This window comes from Bison bison, unplaced genomic scaffold, assembly GCF_000754665.1.
Source record: "Bison bison bison isolate TAMUID 2011002044 unplaced genomic scaffold, Bison_UMD1.0 scf7180017864134, whole genome shotgun sequence".
Lineage (NCBI taxonomy): Eukaryota > Metazoa > Chordata > Mammalia > Artiodactyla > Bovidae > Bison > Bison bison.
This window is the reverse complement of record NW_011494706.1, coordinates 3,264,652-3,284,066: the sequence shown is the minus strand read 5'-3', so window position 1 is coordinate 3,284,066 and position 19,415 is coordinate 3,264,652. Positions and strand designations below refer to the sequence as shown.

The window sequence follows — 19,415 nt, the reverse complement described above, 5'->3', positions numbered from 1 at the left end:
ACAGAGGAAAAGGAGTACGTCAAGGCTGTATATTGTCACCCTGCTTATTTAACTTATATGCAGAGTACATCATGAGAAACACTGGGCTGGAAGAAACACAAGCTGGAATCAAGACTGCTGGGAAAAATATCAATAGCCTCAGATATGCAGATGACACCACCCTTATGGCAGAAAGTGAAGAGGAACTCAAAAGCCTCTTGATGAAAGTGAAAGTGGAGAGTGAAAAAGTTGGCTTAAAGCTCAACATTCAGAAACCGAAGATCATGGCATCTGTTCCCATAACTTCATGGGAAATAGATGGGGAAACAGTGGAAACAACGTCAGACTTTATTTTTTTGGGCTCTAAAATCACTGCAGATGGTGACTGCAGCCATGAAATTAAAAGACACTTACTCCTTGGAAGGAAAGTTATGACCAACCTAGATAGCATATTCAAAAGCAGAGACATTACTTTGCCAACAAAGGTCCATCTAGTCAAGGCTATGGTTTTTCCTGTGGTCATGTATGGATGTGAGAGTTGGACTGTGAAGAAAGCTGAGTGCCGAAGAATTGATGCTTTTGAACTGTGGTGTTGGAGAAGACTCTTGAGAGAGTCCCTTGGACTGCAAGGAGATCCAACCAGTCCATTCCGAAGGAGATCAGCCCTGGGATTTCTTTGGAAGGAATGATGCTGAAGCTGAAACTCCAGTACTTTGACCACCTCATGTGAAGAGTTGACTCATTGGAAAAGACTCTGATGCTGGGAGGGATTGGGGGCAGGAGGAGAAGGGGACGACAGAGGATGAGATGGCTGGATGGCATCACTGATTCGATGGACATGAGTCTGTGTGAACTCTGGGAGTTGGTGATAGACAGGAGGCCTGGCGTGCTGCGCTTCGTGGGGTCGCAAAGAGTCAGACAGGACTGAGCAACTGAACTGAACAGAACTGAACTGAACTACCCCTCCGGGGGCAGGGGGAGGGGGGTGATGACAAATTTATCAGCAAGTTGCTGGTACAAAGCGTGTGATGATACATGCTACCACAAATTAAGATTGATGGCAGAACTAAGACCATAACTCTGCTGGAGTCAGGGGTGGTGGAGGTAAAGTCTTGGACTGGGTTGTTTATCACTGGATTACAGCAATTAACACTCACCAGCTAACTTTTACTGGGCCCTGAACTCTAGGCTAGGCATGTCCTAAAGGCTGTACGCCTGATCTTTATGCCTGATCTCACTTAAATATCACCAAAACTATCTAAAGTGAAGAACCATTAATAGCCCCAGTCTTCACTCACAGACTTAGAAGACAAACTTATGGTTGTCTAGGGGAAGGGACAGTTAGGGAGTTTGGGATGGACATGTACACACCTGTATATTTAAAGTGGATAACCAACAAGGATCTATTGTACAGCACATGGAGCTCTGCTCAATGTCATGTGGCAGCCTGGATGGGACGGGAGCTTGGGGGAGAAAGGATACATGTGTATGCATGGCTGAGTCCCTTTGCTGTCCACCTGAAACTATCACAGCATTGTTAATTGGCTATACCTCAATATAGAATTCGAGAAGGCAATGGCACCCCACTCCAGTACTCTTGCCTGGAAAATCCCATGGATGGAAAGCCTAGTAGGCTGCAGTCCATGGGGTCGCTAAGAGTCAGACATGACTGAGCGACTTCACTTTCAGTTTTCACTTTCATGCATTGGAGAAGGAAATGGCAACCCACTCCAGTGTTCTTGCCTGGAGAATCCCAGGGACAGGGGAGCCTGGTGGGCTGCCGTCTATGGGGTCGCACAGAGTCAGACACAACTGAAGTGACTTAGCAGTAGCAGCAATATAGAATAAAAAGTTCAAACAAACAAACAAACAAAATATCCCCAGTCTCCAGATGAGGAAGCTGTGGCATTTAAGACACTTGGTCTTAAATGAGTGGTAGCAAATCACAGAGCAATAATGACCCTAGAGCCCAGGTCATTTCACACTAACTATACTATTAATACCTGGAGGATGTGCCAAGAATTTGGCGATCAAAGAGGGGGACTTTAAGCTATCCTTGTGAATGGTGCTACTGGACAACATTGTAGCTGAAAGCAATTTAAAATAAAGTCTTTTTGATTTTGGCATTATGATACATAAACACCCATGGTTAGGTGGATTTACCTAATGCAGAATATTATTCTCAGTATTATATGCTGAACTCCGTCTCAATTTTTTTTTAAAGCATCAAGGTTACAGTATAATTAGGAACCAGCTGCAGTTGTAATTACCACTCCCAATATAATTTGTTACATATTAGCAAGTGTCAAATGACTACTGCTCCTTAAATGAATAAAACTGACTGTACTGTTCTGAAGACTGGGATGTATGTTCTGATGGGGAACAAAGGAATATAAAAAGTATATGACATATTTATAAAGTGCTGAAAGGTTCTACTTAGGAGATCACAGGTTGCAGGAGCCCAGATAATGCCATAGAAAGTTAAAATGGCTTCTGGGAGAGAATAGCTAACTTAATAAATGCAGAGGAAGAAAAAGCAGCAAATCACAGGACAATAGAAAGTTGCTTTCACTAAATAATACCTTACCTGTTCAAATTTCTGCTGTATATCAGCATCATATAATTGAAGAATAGTCAAGAATCCAGGAAGAAGTTAAAAGAAAACCAACAGGAGCCCTCTGCACAGCTGGGATACTCGTGCCAAAGACTGTTCACAATTTCACTGGAGCAAGTCCTCCTCCACCTTCCCCCACGACTTCCAACATGACCCTGGGCACGCGCTCTGGTTCCAAACCCCTTGGACGCTCACACTTCTGCAAAGCTTTCTACGTCCGGGCCCAGCTCTAAGCTTTAGAAACATGAGTGCATTAACTGCCCCCCGCAATAACCCAGGAAGGAACAACAACCTTGGCCCGTTTATAGATGAGGCAACTGAGGTACACAGAGGTAGAGTGACTTGCCCAGAGCCACAATTTGAACAAAGTTCATGATTTCAATCATTACATTATAAAGACTTTCAAAAGGAAGAGAGAACACGAGATTAAGAAAGCAGAGCACCTGGAGAGTAAACAAAATTAGGTCACATCAACCAACTGCCATCCCAGGCCTCCTTTAGATGACCATTCGAAAACAATTTTAAAAATTGTAAGATGATAGTGATGGTTTAGTCACTCAGTCGTGTCTGACTCTTTGTGACCCAGTGGACTGTAGCCCGCTAGGCTCCTCTGTCCATGGGATTTTCCAGGCAAGAATACTGGAGTGGGTTACTATTTCCTTCTCCAAGATGATAGTGGAAATGTGTAAAATGTGTACAGAATAGATATTTGATCATACGTGAAGAGGCACTGATTTTTTTTTTTTAATGTAACAATGATATTTCAGTTGTGCTTTGGAAAAATCTGTTTTGGAGATATACCGTAATATTTACATGTATGATGTCGGGGGTTTGCTTTGAAAAAATCAGGAGGATGGAAAGACAAGAGAGGGTGTAGTATAAATTAACAACATCGTCCATAAATTGATAACTTCTGAAAGTGGCTGGAAAGGGACATAAGAGTTTGTCACGCTGTTCTAATTTCCTATGGAAACTTTCCATTATGAGACGTTTAAAAAAAGGGTATTTGTTTTTTTTAAGTTTTAAGTCAAATGCCAGTTCCTCCTGGAAGGTTTTGTAACCAGATTTCCCACATAGAATGCTATTTGCCCCTATTTTATGGACTTTGCAAATGAATGTTAAATTTGATTCTCTTGCTAACCAGCAATGTGACATACTGTTTTTCTCATCTGTTACAGAGAGAGAATGAGAGAGAATCAGGATTGAATGAAAGCAGCATAACCCGGGACAGAATCTAGCAGTTCCCTGCTTCTCGGCTCCTTGCAACCTTTCTGTATTCACAGCGGCCCCACTGACCGAGGCATCGGTGGACAGCTGAGCCCTAATGCAAGGCTCTCTTGGCTTTTGGAACGAATCAGAGTCTGAGCCAGCAGAGAGTCTGGCCCGACCTGGCAGCAGGTTGCACTGGCTGATGATGTGGCACTAATGGGAGTTCATGACCTTGTGGGATGGAACAGCAACAAAAAGTACACTGGCTCCCTACCTTTCATCTGATATCAAACATGAGTGGTTTCTTGCATAATACGAGGAGGGAAAGCTGTGTTTAAACACAACAGATGACCCAGAATGCAGGAGCCATACAGGAAAAGATTAATGGCTCCTCTGTCCGTGGAATTCTCCAGGCAAGAATTCTGGAGTGGGTAGCTATTCCCTTCTCCAGGAGATCTTCCCGACCCAGGGATTGAACCTGGGTCTCTCGCATTGCAGGCAGATTCTTTACCATCAGAGCCACCAGGGAAGCCCAAACATGTAACATACAAGGTTGAAAAAGTTGAAAGTGTGTATGAGCCAGTTAAACGTCAAACAATTGCAGAAATAAATATATAAATAATGTGTAATAGGACAAAAGGCCAAAGTTCTTAATTTAAAAGCGCTCTTGGACAAAGTCAATATGAGAAGGCAAATAGCCCAATGGAAGAGTGGTCAAAGGTCAAGACCGGCTCTTCTTAAACTACAGGTGGACATCAGACACAGACTAACAGAAATCTCCAAGAACCGTCATAAGGAAACCAGGGGCTGAGCTACCTTTTACTTCTGGAGCTGAGATTCAAAATGCAAAGAAAGTGGAATCCTGAAATGCAGAGGCAAATCACCCTGCGGTAACATAAGTGCGTGGGATCTCCTTGGTGGTCCAGTGGTTGGGATTCTGCCTCCAATGCAGGAGACGTGGGTTTGATCCCTGGTCCAGGAAGAGCCCACAAGCCATGGAACAAGTAAGCAGGTGAGCCACAACTACTGATGCCCACGTGCCCTAGAGTCCGCGCTCCACAACCAGAGAAGTCCCTGCAGCGAGAGGCCCACACGCTGCAACTAGAGAGAGCTCGCACGCAATAACAGAGACCCACAGCCAACCAAAAAAATAAAGGAGTGTGACGATTCACAAGGAATGGAAGTCCTTGCCAGGGGGCCCAGCAGAGTCAGATAAGAGAGCTGACAGGTCACCAGCCTTTCTGGTCAAACCTCTTGCAGGACCCAGTATGCTATTGGGAGCAGCTGGTCTGAAACAGCAGCAATGGACATACTGTTCAGACCTGCTGGAACTGTCTCCCTTTAATCCAGCCAGACCTTCTCAGTCACAAGGAAGCACATTTCCCCGGGAGCCTCCTTCCGAAGCAGCTACTTTGTAGTCATGGAGATTCATCCACTTTGAATGGCCAGATCCCTGCCGGGGTTTACTCTGCAGCTATGATTCCCCATTATGCATGCTCTTGGAGGTGACTCACACACAGCTCCTCAAGTATTCCAAGATAGTGCTTTTTGTTTGTTTGCTCAGTGAAGGCTGGAGAGGCTTGAGAAAAATGGTTTATTAGGGAAAGAGAAAAGTTTCTGACAAACCACACACATGCAACAGAAGAGTCTCCTGCCCCCTTTCATTCTGCCATGGGTGGCACCCACAAATAGATGAACAATTCAACAAACAGTGTCTGAATGTTATGGAACATGTACTGTGAGGGCTCAGTTCTCAGCTTAAAATCTAGTGGAAAACATAAAGAATAAGAAACAAAACCAGGACCATTTTCCTTCAGAACATCGTTATCACTCTCTCCCCCAAGGGAATTTAAAAACAGTTCAATATCTGTTATGTGCTGAACTGTGTTCCCCCCACCAAATTCATATGTTGAAGCCTTAACCCCAGGACGTCAGAATATACCTGTATTTGGAGACAGGATACTCATAGTAATTAAGGTAAACTGAGGTCATTAAAGTAGGCTTTAAGCCATTAAGACTGGTGTCCTTACAAGAAGCATAAATTAGGGCACAGACACAGAGGAAAGACCACGTCAAGACACGAGACAAAGGCCATCCATGAGCCAAGGAGGAAAGCCTCAGAAGAAACCAACCCTGCTACACCTTGATCTTGGACTCCTAGCCTTTAGGTTAGTGGGAAAATAAACTTCTGCTGTTTAGGCCACTCCGTCTGAGGTACTTTGTTTTGGCAGCCCCAGCCAACTAATACAGTATCACTGAATATAAACTCCTTATTCAAATGGCTCCAACAGGACCATTCTTTTATTTGTTTTGGATCCAGTTTCAAACACTGCATTTGGTTGTCATGTCTGTTCGGGAGCCTCCTTTATTTGAGCCTTTTCATTCATAAGACTGGCATTTTTAAAGTCAGACCAGAGGTCTTACGAAATGTCCTACTTTCTGGATATGTATAATTGTTTCCTCATGATTAGATTCACACGCAACCCTTTGGCAGGAAACCTCTAAAGGTCACGTTGTGTATTTTCCATCACATCACACCAGTGGTGCTCCATGCTAGCGTTTCCCTCTTCCCGATAATGTTAAACTGGATCACAGATGGAGGACAAGTCCTCTGCTATAATGGTATCTTTTCCCCTTTATAGTTGGTAAGTAATTTATAAGGAAATACTCTTCCCTGGTGGTTCAGACGGTAAAGAATCTGCCTATAATGCAGGAGACCCAGGTTCCATCCCTGGGTTGCAAAGATCGCCTGGAAAGGGGAATGACTACCGCTCCAATATTCTTGCCTGGAGAATCCCATGGACCGAGGAGCCTGTCAGGCTATACAGTTCATGGGGTCAGACACAACTGAGTGACTAACTCTTTCACTCTGAGACACAGAGAATCCCAATAATCTTTTACTGAAGAGTTTAGCATCCACTGAGGACATCTGCCTGAATCAATTATTACCTGCAGGTTGCCAAATAAATTTCTTTTCTAGTTCTATCATAACTTCTACTTTATCAGTTGGCATTGTTCAGAAAAAAAGAACTTCACCTCCCCATCTGCATCTCCCTTTGACTCTTCTTGAGGAAGAATAATCATCATGGAATGATGGACTTTTTAAAAAAAATTCAGTATGCTACAATCCATTTTCAACTGATTTGCTTTTGTAGTCGTAAAACATCCATAAAAATTAACATTTTAAGTGTACAATTCAGTGGCATTGAGTACATTCACAATATACAATCAACAGCACTATCCGTTTCATCATCCCAAACACAAACTCCATACCCCTTTGATTACTATCCAGTTGCTTTTAATAACCACCATTTATTGTAACTGTGAGACACACTCATTGTAATACACATGATGTATACATATATATATGTGTATACAAACACACAGGCACGTGTGTGTGTGTTTAGAAGATGAATAAACGCAATGCACAGAAAAGAACAATTGTGAATATTAAAACCTAGCCAACTAAAATAAACCATTATGCAAAATGCTGGTGGATCAGGAAGGCAGTATCCAAACCCACTCACCAAACATAACAACAGAGGAAATAACCAGGAATTATGTGCCTCCTGGTGCGTGTATCCAATACCAAGGATCCAGTAACCTGAGAGAGACAGCCAGCAACCACCTAGGAAGTATTCCAGCCAAAAAATAAAAATAAATAAAACCTTAAACTCAATCAAGCGTCCACATCTAACTATCAATTGTCAGGAAACACTGGGGACAGAGGAACATGGGTGGGGGCGGGGGGGTGGTGCAGTCAGCAAAGTCCAAATTGTGCGAAACTACAGGAAGGATGACCCAATTCACTCATCAAATAAACTGCAGGCAGGCACACCAAAAGATGGGGAGCCAAACCTATAGATTCACAAGAGTTAAAAGACATATCGACCAAATGCCATGTGCAGACTGTCTGAATTTTCATTGGGACAAACCAACTGTGAAAACTAGGGCATGGGTTTTAACATCCTTACAGATACTCCAAGGAAAGAGAAAACACCATTAAGACCGGTTTTCCCTAAAACTGAAGGAAAGAACTAAAAAAATAAAATAAAAATCTGCCCACCAATGGAGAGGAACGACAGGAAACATTCCTGCTTCTGACTGAGCTCTAAATTAAACAAACAAACAGCCCCCCCCCCCCTTTTTTTTTCCTGCTACACTGTTGCCACAGCTTTATGGCAGGGAATCTGAACAGGGGTTGGACACGTCCCATTTATAATACAAACCGCTGTGAAGGGTATGAGAAGGGAACGGGCATGAGGTAACACTGGAAAAGTGAGACAACGGCCAAGACCGAGGAGGCGGAATCTGGCTAATGAGATTGCATTTTTATTCTCAGGACATCAGGCAGCCACACTGTGCAGCCAGGTAAACTCAAGACGGCCGTGCAGTACATTCGATATGTGCCTTGACAGGCCAGGCTGCCTGTGTGCAAGTCACAGCTCTGCCGCTTGAAAGCTGTGTGACCTGGGGCAAGTCACTGAATCTCTCTGTGCTTCGAGAGTTAACTGTTCTGCACAGACGAGTTGCCCCATCTGGGTAGTGGAGACAAGACAGGCAGTCACATGCCACGGGACTGCTCTGGAGACTACGTGACTTCACACGCGAAGCGCCTGGAACAGTGTTGGGCTTTTGTCAGCTGCTGCTGCCACTGCTATCTGCACGACCCTTCTGAACCTTACCTCTCTCCCTCAAATGAGCTAACGACACCTTCCCCGCTGTCTTGTAGATGATGATAAAGATCAAATAAGAAGCTTGGGTCTTCACATTATCTGGTCATTTTAATCTCTGTAGACTGTGAGGTCCTGAAAACAAGTCCAACAGCTTACTCGTTTAGGGAAGCCCAGCAATCAGTATAGGAGGCGACGTATAGCTGGAATCAATAACACACTTGAATGCATTTTTTAAAGACTGTCAAGGGCTGGACCCAGGAACACAGGACTGCTCTGAATACGGATACAAGAGGCAGTTTTAGAAAAGTCCGTGACAATTTCAGGCACTCCAGAGTGGAGAGGAAAGTGAAGGGAAGAGACGAAAGGCAAAACCAGCTTAGAGCTACGGCCGTGCTGGAGCTCAAAAGGAACGAGGACCTGAAGCCAAAACACGCAGGAGACGAGACACACCTGCCCCAGGGACCCAGAAAGGTCTAAGTGAGCCATCTCTTTGCCCGTGTCCAGGTTCCCACCAGTGGTGTCTCTCCTGGCTGCCCACAAAGGTACTGAGTGAACTAAGCAGAAACTTTAACTAGCAGGAAAAGTTAAACTGCAGCTAAAGGTGAGGCGTGATCAAGAAAATGAATTCAACTCGAATAAACAGAGTCTGGAATATCTCTGAGACAGACAAGTTGAGATTTCCAATGAAAAGCCAAAAACGCAAGGCTGGTGCTTGAGAGAGCTGCCGTGGAGCCCCAGCGGTCAGAAGGCAGAGGATCTCAGGTGGAGGCCAGGGGGACACCAACATTTCAGAGTGGGGGGGTCAAGGGGAGCAGAAGGACAAAAAGAAGCTGGCCATGGAGAAGGGACCAGCGTAAGCTAAGCGGCCAGCCAGGAGAGGGCACGTCATGAAAGCTGGCAGAAGGCATCCCAGGAGGGAAGGAGCAGGTCACGATCCTGTAAAGTCAGAGATAAAGGACAGCATGCCAACAGTTTCAGAACAGAGATCACTGGTGACTCTTAGAAGAGAATGCCAAAAAATAGAAAGGGCATAAGTTTATTTTCAAGGACTTTAAGTACAAGTAGGCAGCAAAGAAATGGAGACGGTCATAACCCTTAAATAGGCTTCCCTGGTGGCTCGGATGGTCAAGAATCCAATGTAGAAGACCTGGTTTCAATCCCTGGGTTGGGAAGATCTTCTGGAGGAGGAAACGGCAACACACTCCAGTATTCTTGCCTGGGAAATCCCATGGACAGAGGAGCCTGGCGAGCTACAGTCCATGGGGTCGAGAAGAGTCGGACACCACTGAGCGGCTTTCACTGACTGATTGACTGATAACCTTTAAATAGTAATTCAGAGACGTGTTCTAAAATAATACACTGGCACTGGTGGAATCCAAATTAGCCCAAAGAATCCAAAATTTTATACTGGATTTTATCACCATGGATTTAATTCTGCAAAAATTGAATTGATTTACAACCAAATCGAAAGACACCGTACCCTTAGTTTAGAAAGGCAGCTACATTTAATAACACAGTGACAAGAGGTCCAGACCAATATTCTGGGAACTTTAATGCACATACAGTACCCCTGGGAGCTACTTAAAATGCAGATCCTGAAGCCACAGAGTCTTTGTCCTGGGATGAGTGTACAGATGCTGCAATTCTAACAAGCTCCTGCGTAAAACCAATGCTTTTCATCCTTGGACCATAAACTTCCAATCGCCAGACTCCAGGAAGACCACTAAAGAGAATTTGGTCTCTTTAGGCAGACAGCCTGCCTAGCCATTACTAGACAGACTGCCTAGCAGTCTAGACAGACTAGACATTACTAGACAGACTGCCTAGCCATTACTAGATGACTACTTAGTAGATCACGAGCTTAAGAAAGCACACCATCTTCTGTTCAAGTAGGTCAAATGATATATGTGCGTGTGCTCAGTCACTCAGTCGTGTCTGACTCTTTCCGACCCCATGGACTGTAATCCACCAGGCTCTTCTGTCCATAGGATTTCCCAGGCAAGAATACTATAATGGGTTGCCATTTCCTTCTCCAGGGTATCTTCCCAACCCAAGGATTGAACCTGGGTCTTTTGCATTGGCAGGTGGATTCATTACCACTGAGCCACCTGGGAAGACCCAAGTAATATCTATCAATACATCCCCAGTTTTCGGTTCGGTGGAAATGTCCCACAGTCTCCAATAGATATCACTTGACAGTTCTACAGCGGTTCATAGTCCTCAAATGCTTTCCCACATTGTATTTCATTTGCTCCTCACAGGCCTTGTTTCCCACAGGGGGACACTGAGCACCAGAGAAGTCAGACTTTACGTTCTCACCATCAGTGGAAGCACTGGACTGGTAACCTCGGTTTTCCTGCCTTCCAGTCCAAAGCTCTCTCACTCAACCACTGATTTAAAAAAGTTCTTGAAGCTTTTCCCAACTGAGACAGTGGTGCTGACTGAGCAGTTGGGGGTTCTCTGCATCTCAGACTACAACCGTGCCCAGGGTCAGACGGATACAAATCATGTCAAACTCAGAAAAACTACCAAAGGTACACTTAGGTCTAAAAGCCCCGTTCAAATCAGACTTATGACAAGGTTCAGGACATGCGTCCTCAAAATCTGGTACATTCAGTATCTCGAGCTGAAGGAGTTTAAGAAAACAGCAGAAAGGGGAAGGTCATCTGACCTTCTGCCCAACCCCACCTTCTTTCCTGAAACAGGTCATAAATTCTCCTGCAGAGAGTACCACCCCTGTACCAGGAGGAGGGAAGACAACCTCCTCATCAAAGATGGGCAAGTTAGGGCTCAGAAACTCACACACACAGACATTGTTAAACTCACCCTTACCTTCCCAGTTACTTCTTCCCCATTTACTACCCCTAGTGCAAACCCCGTTGTCTTGCCACCTCTTTACAAATTTATTTTTCACTGTCCAAAGGATTTTAAAGCTTTCTGCTCTGGTCACTTTCACTTCTTGTGCGGGTTCTCAGGTACACACAAAAATTCAACAAAATGTGTATGCTTTTCTTTTGTTCATCTGTCCTCGTCATTTTAATTTTCAGCTCCAGCCAGGAACCCTAAGAGAAGTGAGGGAAACTTTCTCTTCCCCTACACTTACTTAGACAATTTTCTTACAAATTGTACCGTCTTATGCAAAAGATATTTTACCATAAAACAGTAAGTGGATCTTGAAATATCTGACTTTCATATCAAGTCAACAGTTTTCAGGGAAAACATGTGGAAACTCTGACTACATGTGGAAATCAAGACAAAGCTACTAGCCTAATAACAGTCATTAAATAGAGTGGTTTATTTAGGTTAAATTGCTAAGAATTTCAACACTGCCAACTTTGCTATGTTGTCAGCACCTAAAGTCAAAAGGAACCATCCAGGCCTATTTTCACTCATGCAACTACACAGCAAATTCCCAAAGGAAATGGTAAGCACAAGTACTCTATCTTTTAAATGTTTCCAACCAACAAACCAGACCACCACTCTACAAGCTAGTCACTGGGGATAATTCTGAGCTAGGAGACCAGAGCCGCCATTGATGGGGTCGACTTGACCCAACAAGAGGGTCTGGTAAAATGGGCATGGAAAACAAGGTTTGCTCAGTTGCTATCAAGTACTGTGCCAAGGGAATTACATCACTGTGACAAGGGCATGTCCTCCTTACTCCCAAGAAGCAAGAACACCAGCAGGCTCACACATGCCTCTGTTCCAAGACCCACCCAAAGGCATCCGAGAAAACATGGCGGGAAGCACAGGTGTTCATGAGGCGGCACATGCCAAGTAGGGGGAGTAGGAACGGACCATGCCCAGCAGACCTAAACCTCACGGACAGTGGGGAACACGGGAAGGAATGCTTCCCTGTAACTCAACAAAAGCAGAGGCTGCTCACAGGACAAAAGGTCAAAGAGGCGGGAGGAGTCAAGACTTCCTCCAGCAATCTTAGAAAAGAACTTGATATCCAAGAAGACCGGCTGGATCTTCTTACCCCGCACACCGGCTTTCAGCACTTCCCACCCCTCTCCTCACCCCCAGCTCTCTATATGCTAAACAACACTCGTAGAGCACTGTGACCCAACATGGACAACACGTGGGCACCCAACGAGGTCAGCCAGGAAAAAGGCTGCAAGACCAGCGTTACAGTCCTCTTTGCAACATTTCCCCCACAAGCACCTACACTGATAAAGAAAGCCACCGAGACCTCACCGGGGACAAAAGGAGCTTGGCATCAATTTGGTGATAAAACCTATATTCTAGGATAATTACAAACTATATACACTTGATGCCTAAGCACGAAGGCAAAATGGGGCAGGACTGGAAAGAGCTTGTCAAGAAAGGACGTGTAGGGATCCCTGCATATCCTTCCTCTGAAATGACACTCTAGGGATTAGGGATTTACATTGCTCTCACTGCATTCCTTCCTTATTCCAAGGAACCACCAGAGGATCAACTGAAGCAAAAAGCAGGAAAAACAGCCTAGAGCTGTGGCTGGCAACCTCAGAAGCATATTTGATTCACTTGGAGAGCATTCAAAAAACCTTGGGGTTCAGGCCACACCTAAGTCCAACTGAATCAGAACTTCTAGGTGAGACCCAGGCATCAGCACTCTTATCCCCATACAGAGGACTACAAAGTACTGGAACCCCTGGTCTACAACAGTGCAAAGGAGTTTCAATTAGAGAATCAATTACAGCCCGTCCTAGGACTCCATTTCTTCATCTGGTAAAAGGGAACAGGATTAATGAAGGGAGGAGTAAGGAACACTGTGTTACATAAACTGAAGGCCAATCCAGCGCCATCAATTTAAAAATCCCTAAATCCAAACATCAAACATCGATGGAAGCACAGAAACTTACCAACATCATGGCAGCATAAAAACAACTCACACATTCTTTCCTTCCTGCCCAGTACAAAAACTGGTCTGTTTTATCGTAACAGTATCATACCACCTAGCAGTTTTTACCATGAGGGAAAGAAAAGCTTCAACCTGAAGAATATCCTTAATAAACTCAATCACATTTTATCCTCAATAACCAATCTCGGAAGAAGGTATTACTATCAATGAGAAGCATGAAAAACACGGAGGTCATATATATAGCCCAAGTCCTAATTAGTGAACAATGGATTAAAATTTCTACCTGGTATATGAAGAGGTGACAGCTGTGCAATTCCATGAACATGCAAAACACCACTAACCCTACATTTTGAATGGGTGACTTGAATGGCATATGACCGATGCCTCAACAAAGCTGGTTTTTTAAAAAGGCATGTGACAATTTCTGACCTATGCACTCTTGTCCAAAAGCCACTTAAAAATCAGCACATGTGTGTGCATGCATGCTAACTCACTTCAGTTGTGTCCAACTCTTTGCAACTGGACTGCAGCCTGTCAGGCTCCTCTGTCCATGGGATTCTCCAGGCAAGAATACTGGACTGGGTCGCCATGCCCTCCTCCAGGGGATCTTCCCAACACAGGGATCGAACCCCCATCTTTTTTGTCTCCTGCACTGGCAGGCGGGTTCTTTACCACTAGCGCCAACTGGGAAACCCGCCAAGAATATACTGAGTGCCAACGCATTCTATAGATACAAACCACTGGATTGGGAAGGTACGTACGTCCATAATCGTTAGTATGTGAATTCTCACATGCAAAGAGAACTCTTTTTAAGGCCTAGGAAGGTGAGGCAGAGACTCTGAGCACAGAATGCCAGGTTTTAAATCCAAGCTGCAAGGCTTATTCTCTCTACAACCATGAGGAAACTACGTAACCTCTCTGCAACTCAGTTTTCCCACCTGTAAAATGAGGACAAAGCAGACCACAGCTGCTGCTTGGTATTATGAAGAATAATGGAATTATTATTTGTAAAGTGCTTGGAAAGTGCCTGGCACACAGTAAGCACTGTGGAAGTGGTTCTCAAAAATAAAAGTCTGGTTTACAGTTACAAGACCAAAATAAAAGTCTGAAGAAAAAAGAGGCATCTAATTTCCCCTCCCAAGTCATCTCCCCTGCCCATAAACGCCACTCTCCAGTATGCTAAGCTACCAGGCAGCCAATCTGGTGGACAGGTTAAGAGCACAGACTCTGGAGCCAGGCTGGCTGATTTGAACCCCAGCTCCTTTTTAATTCTCAGGTCTTAGGCCACTTATGTCACCCCTTGGTGTCCAGAGTGTTCATCTATAAACCAGAAATGATACTTTGTAACTCATAAGAATGTTAAAGGTCTTATACAATTTTATTAATGCTTATATAATAGGTCTTGTGCTTAGTTGCTCAGTCGAGTCTGACTCATTGCGACCCCACGGACTGTAGCCTACCAGGTTCCTCTGTCCATGGGGATTCTCCAGGCAAGAATACTGGAGTGGGTTGCCATGCCCTCCTCCAGGGGATCTTCCCAACCCAAGGATTAAACCCAGGTCTCCTGCACTGTAGGCGGATTCTTTACCAGCTGAGCCACAAGGGAAGCCCAAGTTGGCAGCCTATCTCTTCTCCAGGGGATCCTCCCAACCCAGGAATTGAACAGGGATCTCCTGCATTGCAGGCAGATTCTCTACCAGCTGAGCTACCAGGGAAGCTCATTAATGCTTATTAATAACAGTCTTGTTAATGCTTATCATTAAGTCTTATTAAGTCATTTAATAATGTTTTTCTTTATTACCTCACTTAATACTGAATCTTGGGCTTCTCTTGTGGTTAAGAATCCAGCCTGCCAATGCAGGAGACACAGATTCCATCCCTGGTCCAGGAATCCTACATATCTCATGGCAACTAAGCCCTCGCACCACAGCTAAAACCCACATGCCCTAGCGCCCATGCCCTGCAACAAGAGAAGCCAGTGCAATGAGAAGCCCGTGCACCTCAAAGAAGAGTAGCCCCTGTTCACGGCAACTAGAGAAAGCCCAAGTGCAGCACCAAAGACCCAGTACAGACAAAAATAAATTAATTAATGAATTTAAAAAAAAACTGAATCTCACATCTAGTCAACGTTGTCAGCTACTCTCCTATTTAATTTATTACCTGTTATCCCCTAAATGCAGCAGGTACTCTCACTTCTCTGTCTTTCAGTTGCTATTTCCTGTGCCTGATGTGATCTCCCCTCTTCCTCCAACCACTCCTTCTGAACCACTACTACCTTGGAGAAGTCCCCCGCTCCCCACCCCTCGGGAGGGAAACAGGCTCCTTCTCTGATGCTCCTATTAGCTCTTGTTATGGCACTATTACTCTGATGCTGGAAGGGACTGGGGGCAAGAGGAGAAGGGGACGACAGAGGATGAGATGGCTGGATGGCATCACTGACTCGATGGACGTGAGTCTCAGTGAACTCCGGAGTTGGTGATGGACAGGGAGGCCTGGCATGCTGCGATTCATGGGGTCGCAAAGAGTCGGACACGACTGAGCGACTGATCTGATCTGATCTGATGGCACTATTCTTACTTGGGCCAATAATCCAAAAAATTAAGAATAAGTAAGTGGTCAGAGATCAACAAGTTGCTAGATGTGGCTAAATTTCATCCAGAAAATATCAAATTTGCTTAAATATTCAAATGATTCACCACAGTGAGTGCTGGAATTCACCTGCAAGTATTGAGTTTCAGATTCTGGGCCCAATTTCTTAGATATTCCCATTGAGATGAGATTCTCTCCCTAGACAGGCTCCTCAAGTTTTAAGAGGGGATGTCAATCCTATCCCTAGACAAGATTAGTAAGTCTACAGACTTGTGTTCAATATGGAATATCTGTGCTCCACGAAAAAGCAAAGAGCATGGTCTTTAACTCAGGCTGCACAGCACTGCCTAATAGTGAACAAAATCAAGAAGCGTCCACAGCTAATAAATAAGGGGCATGCCTGGACTAAGGTGGACCAGCACAGCTCATCTTTTAAGATTACAATTAGGCCTCCCTCGTGGCTCAGACGGTAAAGAATCTGCCTGCAATGCAGGAGACCCGGGTTCAATGCCTGGGTTGGGAAGATCCCCTGGAGAAGGGAATGGCAACCCACTCCAGTATTCTTGCCTGGAGAATTCCATGGACAGAGGAGCATGGCGGGCTACAGTCCATGGGGTTGCAGGGTCAGAAACGACTGAGTAACTAACACACACACACAAAGACTACATTTACTGCACTGCCCTTGCGCTAGAATGAGAGACACTATAAGAAATGGCCTTCTGGAATCCACAAACGTGTGTTTGTGGTTATGAGGCAGTTTTGAATGCAGTTTGCACACTGCTTATAAAAAGAAATGGGGAGAAACTGCCCTCAGAGAGCAGAAAAAGGGGACCTCTCTCCCAAGTAACTGACCTCACTGATCGCTTCCTCTTTGCTTTGGCTGCTAGAAGGTTCAGTCACCTCTAGCAAGCACCCACATCCTTATTGTCTATTAACCTTAGTCCTTGTTTCATCTTTGCCTTCTCTCTGTTTTTCTCATCTACTCTGACTTGATTTTGACATGTCTTGCTGGTTTATAAATATATGTATATATGATGTCAGCCATAAGAAATCCTTAAAAGAGGCAAGTTTAGATGAATAAATAAATAAAAACACAAGTTTGCAAAGAGTAAAAATGAAATGATTCATTTTCCCTGACTCTCACTACTTGGCTAAAATTCAACTGCCCTTATTGATATGATGTGACAGTTTAATAAAAATACAACCCAAAAGTTAAGCCTGTTTCCACGTCATATATTTTATTTCATACGAGTTAACCAGTATTATACTCCATCTACATGCCTACTCCTCCATTTAAGTTCCTCACTCTATCTCCAAACTAAGTAAAATTCATCTACAGAAGTAAAAATGACAGTAAAGTATGGGTATCTACTCCCACCTACTCTCCTGAAAGAAGTCACCTGGAGGGAACATAATTGTTCCCTTGTACTCTGATTGCATGTAAATTTAATGCAAAGAAAAGGTCAGAAGTTGTTAGGTTGGAAAGGGCTAAATGTAGGCTCCAAAAATGAATCCCAGTGATTCTCAGAGTCTACCTAAAACAGCTGTATATGTACATGGGTCTGCTCATGTATTCTCAGAGTGCTCTTCTTAGGATGGAACCTGGAGTAATTACAGAAAAGAAAAGGGGCACTTAGGCCACATAATCTAGGAACACCGAAAAGCCTGCAGATTTGGGGAGGCCTGGAGAAACTTAAGTCATAGAACAGCATTTAAATATATTTGTCTGCTTACAATTTCCATTGCAAATGTGATTAGTTTGCACGAATAAATAGGAATATGATGTGTTGGCCATGTTTTCCTCTTAAGGGTTATCACAGAGTTTTGATTAAGGACAAATGTCTGAAATGTTGGGTATATTTAAGTTCACGACACTTAAAATGAGCTAGGAAGTTGTACAGGCTTGATTAAAGGGCTGCCTTCGTGAACTTAAAATTAAAAGCAATAAATTCCAATGAGTCAAGTGATTGGGACTAAATATGGTATTCTGCCAAAAAAGTTGAAATGGAGTCCAAAGAGACTGAAATGGTGCCCAGGTTTCAAGAAACGGTGAAAGAGGAAAGGTCAAGCTGTCCGAGTTGCCTTTCCTCTGGGTTAGTGAACGAGTACCATTATGCAGAACTCCTTTTAAGTAGAACTTCACAGGAGTTACAGGCTCCCAGGACAATCTGTTTTGTCATTTCTATAAAGAAGCCTCTCAAACGCTCAGAGGCCGGTGTGTTAAGTGTTGTCAGATGCTCAGAGCAGAGAGAAGGATGAGAAGAGGGGGCGTGGGGAGCGGAGGTATTCTGGAGTTTTTATGCACAAGCGCGCTGGCCAACTCCAGCAGTCTCCAAAACGGAAGTCAAGGTGACTTCCCCAGCCGCGGGAGGGCGGAGCCTTTGAAACCTAATAGGATCATGCTTCGGCGCCGGCTGTGCCCCCGGGAAGCTTCAGGTCGGGTCAACAACAACCGGGGTCACGAGCAGGAGCGCATTGGGGTGACCGAGGGGACCTGCTGACCCGAAGCCCTCTCCCACCCCGGGACGCCATCGCGCCCGCTCTTCTGCTCTTCTTCACCGGCCTTGGCTCAGCCCGCCGCGCGCCCGCTAGGCACCGACTCCCAGGCCCGGTCAAGTGGGAGGGTCCAGCCGGCAAAGTTTCCGCGGCAACGTCGGGCCCTGGGCCCCGCAATCGCCGCTTGTGCTGGCCGGGAGGGACGGCGACCTCCCTCCTCCCGCTGCTGCAAGGTGGAACAGCCGCCGTGCGCCCCTTTCTGTTTCCTTTCCCTGTTGCACCAACCGAGCACGTGAACGCCAGGGCCCCTCGCGGCCCCCGGCCGACGCTTACCTTGGCGGCCGCCATGCTTCGCCCTGGGTGCGGGCAGCTGCGGGCTGCAGGACGCTCTCACTGGCTCGCCGGCGCTGCGGACCTGGGCAGCTCACTTCCCGTCCCGACGGCGGCGAGGGCGGCGATACAGCCCGGCAGCGTGCGCGCCCGGCCTGCTTCCCCACGCCCTCCTGCCGGCGCGGGTCATGCGGGCGCTGCCAGCCCATTGGCTGGGCCTGGCCGGGGCTGCCGGGTCGCGCGTGATCCGGACGGCCTCTGCCCTGCTGCGGGGCGGGCCCGGGTCTGGGGGCGGTGGACTGGCCCCGCGCACGTGACCCCGGCTGCGCTGTCCAGCATGGCGACCTCTGCAGCGGGGGGCCGGCAGGCGGTGGCGGGGTTCACGACCGTCTTTTGCGAGCAGGTGGCCTCGCGAGGGAAGCTGTTGGCTTCCGCTGCTCTCAGGGGCTGCTCCAGGGCCTCCAGACCCACAGGCAGGACACACAGCTGGGGAAGTTGAGAACTGACATTAGGTCCCAGGTTTATCCAGGTGTTCCCTGTTGGTTCCCTTTCAGAGGGGCTCCCCTCTAGGGTGGGGGGGGGGGGACGTCGTTAGAGATCCGAAGCATTGACTAGTCGATGGAAATAGGAAAGAATGTCTCTGGCAGACCTAGTTTTAGGTCAAATCTAGCTC

The 19,415-nt window shown here is 45.7% G+C and overlaps 1 protein-coding gene across 1 annotated transcript in view; it reads right to left on the bottom strand.

Annotated features, from left to right (window-relative positions):
• SLC25A13 (solute carrier family 25 (aspartate/glutamate carrier), member 13) overlaps positions 1-18,906 on the bottom strand; it is a 232,099-nt gene extending 213,193 nt beyond the window's left edge. The window contains exon 1 of the mRNA XM_010839742.1: positions 18,746-18,906. Within this exon, the coding sequence (XP_010838044.1) occupies positions 18,746-18,760 (15 nt within the window). The 5' untranslated portion in view covers positions 18,761-18,906. The remainder of the gene's footprint in view (positions 1-18,745) is intronic.
• Between the last annotated feature and the right edge of the window lie 509 nt (positions 18,907-19,415).